Raw genomic sequence first — 9,948 nt, 5'->3', positions numbered from 1 at the left:
TACATATAATATTGTTTATTCTTAATAAGAAATAATGCATATTATCGAGGATTAAATTCAAATTCGTTTGCATTTTGTATGGTGGTATCTTCATTTGTTACAAATTTTCGTAATTATAACTTCAAAAGGATGAGATTAATTTGATCAAGAAAGACATTCTCTCTCTCTCTCTCTCTCTCTCTCTCTCTCTCACTCTTTCTCTTTTTCTTTCTCACGGAAATCGTACAATGACAAATTATTTTGAATCTCTAACGTCGTTAGGATCACCAGTACCAGTGGTATATATGCTTTGAATAGATAGGCACATTGTGTTTGTCCGTTGGCAAGGCAATTGCAGACTCTTCCGATGGTTCTTAGTGACAGTAATTGCAACGAGGATGACACTTGACTCCATTTTCACCACACCTACAGCCTCCGGATGTGTCACCCTTACCCTTAGGTTTTGTGAAAGAGAAAAACGATCGATAAAGGAAACATATAGTTACATACATGCATACATATATACATACATGTATGTATGCGTGTTTATGTTGAAGTATAATAAAATTCTCGTTGATAAATTTCTATTAAGTACTTTACTTACTCCTGGTCCCCAACGTGGTCCTCTGGTAACCCAACATATTTCTGTTTTACACATTGAACATCTTAACCAATCGCAACCCCATTTTTTCATTAGAACGACCGCACAAGTAGGACAGGCCAATGCTTCACCTCTGTCGACCATATCTTCAAGCATTGCTGCTGTCCTTCGGGATTCTTGATCAGTTTCTTTCGACAATCTTAATTCTTGTTGATATTGTTTACAATTTTTACCGATATGTGCGGCCTGTATCCAAAAAGAAAAAATAAAAAAAGAAAAAAAAAGAAAAAAAAATGAATGAAGGGAAAAAAAGAACAAGAAAAATTTCTCTTCATTTCGATTTGTTTTTAATTTGAGATAAAAGGAGAAAAGAAAAGATTATTACCCATGAAGAAATTATACGAAAAAAAAATGAAAACTCACCTGACAAGTAAGACAATTATTTATACCACATACGGGACATAAAAAATTGTTCACGTCGTCGTCGTAATAACACCAACCAGGACAGTCTGGTGTTTTGCAATGAAAGGCATTGTTTCCAGCGTTGTTCTCCGCTTGTATTATCGACTTGGCGAGGTGTTGCTGATATACTTCCGCTTCGACGAGCTAAACGTTGTCATTGTCTTTAGTTTCACCTGCTAATCTCTAACAAATGTTTTACCCTTAACCTAAAAGGCTATAGGTAATAGTCAAGTTCATTTAACTCACCGCCTTTATCTCGCGTTCTTGAAGCGTAGATTCACACGTATATTCGGTATCCCTGTATGGACACTTTACCTCTGCTTCTTCGCAATATTTTATTGTATTAGCTATGCAAAGTCTGTTAGAAATATAATGATAAAATTATTTATGAGAAAATTATTATTAATTGTATTATTATAATATATTGAATTCCTATAATGTGGAATATATATTAAATCGCTATATTATAATATATAATTACAATTTAATTTATAATATTATCTGTCTGTAATATATTATTGTATTATTACAATATAGCAATATTATTATTATTATTATTATTATTATTGTATGATTTTGTAAATTATTTTTTTGTCTATAATAGAATATACATACTTGCAAAACATATGTAAACAATCTCTGAGAATAACACCCTCCCGTGGGCCATATGTTACGAAACATATTGGACATTCGATAGCTTCGGAATTTGGTATAACATCGCAATTCTCCAACGAGATGAGTTCTTCGTATCGTTCCATTTTCACTTCCTCAGGCGTCTGTTCTTCATCTGGCTCAATCTGTCGCTCGATTCGAGAAAAACATAGAATGGCATATAAAAAAAAAATATTAAAGAGACTCGTCAATGGAAATCTATACGAGGATTGAACAAAGCTTATGGAGAATGTTAACTATCTACAATCGAGATACGAATATCAATTTGATCCTTTTTTCTTTTTTTTTTGTTCTTTTTTTGTTTCTTCTTTTTTTTCTTTTTTTTTTTTTATTAGAAAAGAGAAACGGCATAAATACATATCGTTCTGTTTAATTTTATCTTCCTTTTCTTCCTTTTTTCTTTTTCTTTTCTTTTCTTTTCTTTTCTTTTTATCGAGCATCGTCAACATTATCAACATTATGTTTTTCCGATATATCACGATATATTTATCTCATGTGTATATGTATCTTAGAAAAACAAGAAAAAAATAAATAGATGAGAGAGAGAGAGAGAGATAGAAAAGGAATTGAAAAAACTTGACAATGAAACGATACGCGTGTCAGATAGAACGTACAATAAAATTTTGCTATTAACCATGAAATATTTGAAAATAAATTATTGAGATTAGTATTAGAAATTTTTTGTTTCTTTTTTCTTCCGTTTTTTTTTCCTTTTTTTTTTTTTTGTTCCCTTCTCTATTTTTTTCGCATTCTGTTTCGTTCAAAATCTCGTCCTGTCCAGCAAGTAATCAATTTTACCTGTTTCTCATAGCTAGTGACACTAGTCGGTTTAACTTCCTCCATCTCCGTTATTACTTTTTCTTCCGGTTGACGTATTTCCTTCTCAACCTTCGTAAGTTCCTCAACGGAGTTTGATTTCTCTGCTTGCATTACGGAATCCTTTTGTAATTCTAAATAAGATAGAACGTTGTTTCTTATAGTTAATATATTTAATTGTTTAGAAAATTGATTGCGATATTTTCTTTATGTTCTTTTCATTGTTATTCGTTTTCTTTTTCTTTTTCTTTTCGTCCTTCTTCTTTCTGATACTTCTCCTTTATCAAACGACTTACCCGGTGCAACGAGATATAAGAAAATGGGTGAGCCATCGATCGCCTGTAATTCTTCGAGAGTTGTCTCATCGCGATCGGCCAAATTTTTTCCAATAATCCAACGTTGAACGTTCGTTGGTATTTCAAATTCCGTATAAACTTTCGTCTTCAATTCGGCGACAGTCATTCTCGTTGTTAACTACGATAAGGGGGTTCGCTTACCGAACTATGTATAATGTCCTTTAATGAATAGGAAATAGGTATTGAATGTTACGATCGCTTACCTGAAGTGGTATTGGACCTTGGTGAGCTAGTTTGTCTTCGATGTACATATTAACCTTTATAGAACGATCCTTTAGACGTGCCGTACGTTGTCGTATCACAGAACAATGAATCTTTAATCGTGCGAGTTCCTTTGCTAATCCTGCCGCTTGCTGATGATGACCGGAAGCGATAGCTGCCTCTAATTTTCTTAACAAACGATTTATAGCCAAGGTGTTCATGTTACCGGTGGTGGGTACGTCTTCTAAAAAAAAAAAGAAGAAAAAAAGAAAAAGAGAAAAAGTAAAATATTTTCTATAACTTTTCCTTTCTTTTTTTTTTCTTTTCTTTCCTTTTCTTTTCCCTTTTTTTCTTCTTCTTACGAAGAGATCAAGGAAAAATCGTGAAATGTAATTGTTTTTGATTATTCTTAATTATTAATGACCTTCTTTAGGTTCGTCGTCATACTGTAGATATTTTCGTTCGTTCGTGGGTGAAATTGTCGATAATCCTCGGCCACTCACAGAGTCTCCCTTGATACGTGAAAGATCCCCATCACGTTGCTGTTGCTGTTGCTGCTGTTGCTGTTGCTGGTGCTGCTGCTGTTGCTGCTGTTGCTGCTGTTGCTGTTGCTTAGTCGAGGGATGAACAAGAGCGTTAGCGTAGAGCGATCGTTCGATTACATTCGCGTAAGTGTTTTCCTTGTGTTGTCCCTTGGTGGTCTTGATAGCTTCGATCACAGCAAAATCACGAGGACGAATCAATTGAAATGTGTTTTTAGCTAGGGCCAAACCCGATACTCCTTTGCCGGATGTTTTATAAACGACATCCTCTTGTTTCCATCCCGTAGACGTTGATGGTTGATTCAATCGACGTAAATTTCCGCTGGTTTGCGAGGACGAGGAAACTTTTTGCTTTTCAATCTCATAATCGATCTGAGAGTTTGGAATTAATGGTGTAGCTTCCTTCTTCAATACCGATTTTGCGACATAAGAGATCTTACTTGTACTCGGTAAAACATCTTTGACCATAAAATTAGTCAATCCTTCCTCGATAAAACGTTTCTTTGGTTTTGGACGTTTTGGCAAAGAATGTTTCATTTCTTTCAACATTTCCTTCAGATCAGTTGTAGTTTGATCCTCGATAGTGTTCAACAACGACGCCGATATCTTACTATTTGTTGATTTCAATTTGATCATTTCCGTTTCGATCTTACGATTAGTTTCATCTACGTTCGGTATAGATTTCATTGATCGCATAAGAGCCTTCTTTGCTTTCCCATCTTTCTCAGCTTCTACGAGGATATCGAGGACTTTAGTCACTTTACTCGATATTCCCTCTCCTCCTCCTCCTCCTCTACCATCTCCTCTTCCTTCTTCTTCTTCTTCTTCTTCTTCTTCTTCTTCCTGTTCTCTTTCTTGTTCTTTTTCTTGTTCGTCTTTTTTCTTTTCTAACTTCTTTTCCTTCCCTTCGTCCTCTTCCTCTTCTATAGATAATATCATCCTATCCTTGGTTGTTTCGAGATTAGAAATTGATTCTAACTGATGATCGACATGTTTCAATTCTTTCGTAGTAGTACGTAACTGTCTATCAATTTTATCGAATATATTCGTAAATTCCTTTTGCACATTCGTTTCTACGTTACGATCATTTTCTTTTCTCGATTCTTTCGATAAGACATTTTCTATATTATCAATTTGATTAGAATCACGCGGACGGGATAATAAGTATCCACTTACGGAAATAACGTTATCCATTTTTCTTTCCCTTTCCTTTATTTCCTTTTCCTTTATTTCATTGGCACATTCCTGCTTAGATTTCATTTTTTCTTCCATTAAGGGCACCACCGTTTCTACCACTGTACGAGAAGTTAAAGGTTCGTTCATTCGATTTGCAACGAGCTGGCTTTGTAGGAATGATATCCTACTGGAAGTTTCTTTTATCAGGCGATCGTTGTTATCCTTTCTTGGAGTAAACTTATTCTCAGATACTACTTTTCTTTCTGTATCTTTGTTCTCGACTTTGGTCGTTGTTTTATGTTGTTGTTGTTGCTGCTGTTGTTGCGGCAAAAAATATTTAGATATATCCTTCTCTACTCGTGTATTAGCTTGACCAACGCGTGAAAATTTCGTATTCTCTTTCCATTCCGTTTGTTCGAATTTAGACTTTCTGATAACGTCTTGTTCAAATTTCGTACCCTGCTGATCCCTTCTTGCAAAGAAATTAGTGTTAACCGTGACTTTTGTAATATTACTTATAGCATTGAATTTTGATATCAATGCTCGTGTACCGCGTTGTTTGGGTGAGGAATTTTCCATTGCCGAGGTTACCATGTCCTGAACTAGTTCTTCATTGACATCGCTTGTCCTTTCATAAGCCTCGGTAAATCTCGAGGATTTCAAGAGCATAGAGGCACGTGCTCGTGCCTGTTCTTCCTGTACGATAGCAGCAGCCTCTTTGTCGAGTTCGCTTATGTTAGTTAGGATGGATAATCCAGATTTTCTTTTGACGTCACGTTTCCTTTCCTCCATCTGTCGTTCACCACGATGAAAGAAACTCAATCTAGAAAGGGAAGCATCCATGGAATAAGCCGAGGTAGAGGTAGTAGTCGTAGTAAGACTCGATGATACTCCCTGTGCACCGACACATTCTTCCTTGGTGTCCATCGTCCCAATGGCCGAGGATGTACGAAGTACATCGCCCTTTCGAGACGACGTGGAATCCCGAGAATGTTCGAAGACGCTCCGTTTGTACCAAGGTCGCGGCATGGCGGTGCCAAGTGTACCCGTGTCAACGACGTTCCGAAAGTTCGTCAAATCCTGGGATATCGTATCGTTTCGTGTCGTATTAGAACCGGGAACACTTATAAAACCGACACCACAATTATTAGAAACTAATCGGTCCTTTCGTAATTTTGGACTTTGTTTTTCTAAATCTTTCTTCTTCGAGTGTAAAACACCGCCTTGCAATATCAAAGTATCGTTGCTTATTACTTGTTGTCCCTCTTCTTCTTTATTTCCCGAGTCCATTCCACCATCGGTTATAGCTGACTTCTCTTTAACTTCTAAAGACAAAGAACTCTCGGATGTTTCAATATTTTCAGGTGGTCTCGGCGCTCGCCTCTTTCGTCTGTTGCTATTTTTTGATTGTCCCACCCGTACATCGACCCCAATGATCTTCGATACTTCTGGAGGATTCGGAGCTCTTCTTTTACCTTTAACGTGTACTTTACGCCTGACGATAACCTCGCCGTTTAAATTTTTATCCTGAATTCTTCTCAAGGTCCCGGAAAGTGGTCTTTTCTCTGGTAATGGAAAATTACCGCAGGATGAGTAACTCGTTTTAGTTGGTTGAAGGGAATATCTCGTGGTGATGTCCCTTCTACGAGAATGAACGTTAGATGGTAACGTAGAGGCGACATCCGCGACGTTGTTCTCTTTGTTAGCAATCAATTTCGAGGCTCCAGCCGCGAAGGGACCTACTTCGGCAGCCTGCTTCAAAATGCCTAATGACAATTCTTTACCAGTGATGAGACCACCGCTGTGAAAGGCAAAGCTTCGTACCGTTGTAGTACTATAAAACGTTTCTACACTTTCCGCACTGGAGGAAACGCTGCGTTGTCGTCCTTTATCGTCTTCCTCTTCTTTTTCCTCCGTCTCTTTTCCTACTTTTTCTTCTTCTTCTTCTTCTTCTTCTTCTTCCTCCCCCTCCTCCCCCTCCTCCTCCTCCTCCTCCTGCTCCTGCTCCTCCTCCTCTTTTCCCGTTTCTTCTTTTTCTTCACCAACGGTAATCTTATCGAGTATCTTTCTTCTTTTCTCAAACGTGGCAGCCCGACTGCCGGCTCGTTTAAACCACTTGAATAGAGAAAATCTAGCGCTACTGGCGCTACGGCGTAAGCTCGTCAATTCCTCCTCAAGTCCAACAGCTTCTTCGATAACTGTAATTTTGACTCCACCTTCATGGACAACGTTTGATACGCCATTGAGGGATGATGCGTTTATCTTATTCCCGTTGCTGCTGCTGTTGTTGCTGCTGCTGCTGCTGCTTCCGTTGCTGCTGCCGCTGCTGTTGCTGCTGCCACCGCACCCGCCGCCACCACCAATACCAACACCAACGCCGCTGCCGCTGTTGCAAGCGTTTCTCTCTACCATTCTTACACTCGTATCCCTCTTGGAACACGATGCTTCCCCTCCCCCCACCCCTCACTCTTTCTCTCTCTCTCTCTCTCTCTCTCTTTCTCTTTCTTACTCTCTTTCTCTCTCTCTCTCTCTCTCTCTCTCTCTCTCTCTTGCTTTCTTTTTCTTTCTTTTTCGTTTCTTTCACTCTCTCCTCTCCATAGTTCTTTATTTAGATTCACACCAACGTGATTTTAACTTCCTTCCAGTAGTTGGCTTATAGGTGGGCAAGCTCCGAGAATCATTCCAAGTTCAGTGTCTTCGACTAACCAAAAGCTCTCTCTTCTCAAAGTCTCGTTACGTCTTTGTCCAACAACTCAACTTTTGCTTTATCCTCCCCTTCTTCTTCTTCTTCTTCTTCTTTCTTCTCCTTCTCCTCCACCTCCTCCTCCTCCTCCTCCTCCTCCTCCTCTTCTTCTTCTTCTTCTTCTTCCTCTTCCTCCTCTCTTTTTCTCTTTCTCCTCCTCACTGCTTCTCCTCTCAGCTTCCGTTTTCTTATACTCTATACTGCAACTCCAATTCCCTAGATCTATTTTCGACCAGTCTAGGCGCATCGTACATTCACCAGACCGATCGGGTGGCGCGGGTTGTTACTGCGGCTGCTGTGGCAGCGGTGGCGGCGGCGACGGCGGCAACGGCGGCGACGGCGGTGGCGGTGGCGATGCTTTTTATGTTCTTTCTTTTAAAATCGAACTTTGGTATTGATCGACCGATCGAACGATCAACCAACCGACCGATCGATCGATTGCTAATTGATACTTCGCAAACGTAAAAAAATTAAAACCCCCTTTTACTATCAACGATCGCCGATGAATTTTACAAGAAAACCAGAGAGTGAGAGAGTGAGAGAGTGAGAGAGAGAGAGAGAGAGAGATAGATAGATAGAGATACCTACAGAACTCGCGACAAAGATGATGCTCTCTTCTAAACTATTAATAGACGTCGTTTCTCCTGCCACGAGTTATTTCAAGTCCTCTCTACTTCCCCCTCTTTCTTTCTCTCTCTCTCTCTCTCTCTCTCTCTCTCTCTCTCTTTCTCTTTCTCTTTTTTCTTCCCCACTCTCTATACGCCACCGTCAGAAATCAAAACAGAGAATTCGCGAGCTTTCAACGGATGACACGATCGTTTCGTGAAAAAATATTGTCCCAGTGGCTCGGTGACCACTCGGTATCGCTATTTCCACACGCTCACCGCTAGGAACGTTTCACTATATCTATCCGTGGAAATTCATTAAATCCTGATCGATCCGTTTGAAAAAGGAAAAAGGAAAAAAGAAAGAGAAAAACAAAGAGAATATGGAGAAAAGAAAAAGAGATAGGAAAAATGTAGGAAGAAAAGGAAGGCAAAAGGGATCGAGCAGGAGAAGAAAGAGAATGAAGAAGAAGAAAAAAAAAATAATAATAATAATAAAAAAGAAAAAGAAAAAACTGGAAGAAAGGGAAAGAAAGTTAATACTCGTTCTCCTCTCTAAACCTCGGTGCTCCCCTCCCCCCTCCCTCTTTCCTCCCCCTCCGTCCACCTCCAATAATAGACATATTCCGTACCATAGTTGGAACATTATGGATTTCTCGTGGCATTCCTCCGAATTCCGTAATTCTAACTGAAGACGATCGCCAAACGATTCGATTATTCCGTACGGAATTAAGCATGTGTTTGTCCTATGCCATCGTAGCATAAGCGTCCCATTCGATCGGAGGATATTTGCTTAAGAAAGCGTACCGTGTAAGCTGCGGTAATGTACTCTAATTGTATTAAAGGGGCGTTTCTATTGCAACGTACTAACGTCGTTGCCGATTAGATCGTTCAAATTCGGAGAGGAATAGAAAGGAGATAGATAGATGATGAAATAGACAGACAAATAGACAGACATACAAATAGACAGACAGATAGATAGATAGATAGATAGAGAAAGATAGAGAGAGAGACAGAGAGAGAGAGAGAGAGAAAGAGAGAGAGAGAGAGAGAAATAGAGAAGCTGATTTACATTGGTTGCTGCCATTTGTACCATTGCACGGTGCTGCTCGCCCACGGTATTATTTTGGGATTTGACTAATCCCCTGAGAGGGCCATGAACCAGTGTAAAGTGATGACCAGTAGCTCATCATCTCTCGAGATTAGATACGAGACTACCTAAAACCTTATTCTTTTCATTGGAGAAATGAATCACGACAATCCCATACGTACGTATATATGTATGTATGTATGTATGTATGTATGTACATACGTACGTATGGGAGTTCGGATATATCGTATGTATATATTGTATGTAATATATATGTATGTATGTATGTATGTATCTCTATTATTTCATTTCGTTCAGATTGAAACGAGGCTTCGTTTCAATCTGAACGATTGAGAATTTTTCCTTTCATATTTGTTCTCCTTTTTTTATCTTTTTTCTTTTTTCTTTTTTTTTTTTTTTTTCTTCTTTTTTTTTTCTTTCTATTTTATATCTCTATTCGATTGATCCAGTTTATTTTGCCACTTGAACGATATATCCGTTGTCCTTCGAAAATAATCTTTTACGCGCTATGAATTATTGATAAATTGAAAAAGAAATTTCAATTTAGTTTTAACTTTAAGTAGATTGATCGAATATGTTTCGTAGGAATTCTTTTCCATTTCTTTTCTCTTTCTTTTTCTTTTTATTATATACGTGTACACGTATGAATGTTATTTATATCGCAGGTATTCTATCGCTTATTAA

At 38.4% G+C, this 9,948-nt stretch overlaps 1 protein-coding gene across 2 annotated transcripts; it reads right to left on the bottom strand.

Annotated features, from left to right (window-relative positions):
• Nucleotides 1–7,652, bottom strand: LOC124956259 (probable E3 ubiquitin-protein ligase bre1). 2 transcript variants are annotated; one of them, XM_047511794.1, is made up of 9 exons: nucleotides 3,512–7,649; nucleotides 3,090–3,331; nucleotides 2,827–3,004; nucleotides 2,513–2,664; nucleotides 1,658–1,839; nucleotides 1,289–1,400; nucleotides 1,004–1,186; nucleotides 584–826; nucleotides 1–434 (listed from the first exon to the last, which is right to left on the bottom strand). In XM_047511794.1, the coding sequence occupies exons 1-9, from the start codon at nucleotides 7,215–7,217 to the stop codon at nucleotides 354–356; spliced, it is 5,079 nt and encodes a 1,692-aa protein (XP_047367750.1). In that variant the 5' UTR covers nucleotides 7,218–7,649; the 3' UTR covers nucleotides 1–353. The 2 variants fall into 2 exon arrangements, with proteins under 2 accessions (XP_047367750.1, XP_047367751.1); XM_047511795.1 differs by lacking the exons at nucleotides 1–434; nucleotides 584–826 and having other exon boundaries at nucleotides 1,009–1,215; nucleotides 3,512–7,652.
• Nucleotides 7,653–9,948: the final 2,296 nt, after the last annotated feature.

The sequence above is a fragment of the Vespa velutina genome, chromosome 21 (genome assembly GCF_912470025.1).
Source record: "Vespa velutina chromosome 21, iVesVel2.1, whole genome shotgun sequence".
Lineage (NCBI taxonomy): Eukaryota > Metazoa > Arthropoda > Insecta > Hymenoptera > Vespidae > Vespa > Vespa velutina.
This window is presented reverse-complemented; position numbering and strand designations above follow the sequence as displayed.

Coding starts and splice junctions, on each gene's coding strand:
- LOC124956259 (XM_047511794.1), bottom strand. CDS start 7,217: ATGGTAGAGAGAAACGCTTGCAACAGCGGCAGCGGCGTTGGTGTTGGT. Junction 1,840..2,512: donor TCACTAGCTATGAGAAACAG/GTAAAATTGATT, acceptor ATCGAGCGACAG/ATTGAGCCAGATGAAGAACA. Junction 827..1,003: donor ATAATTGTCTTACTTGTCAG/GTGAGTTTTCAT, acceptor TTTTGGATACAG/GCCGCACATATCGGTAAAAA.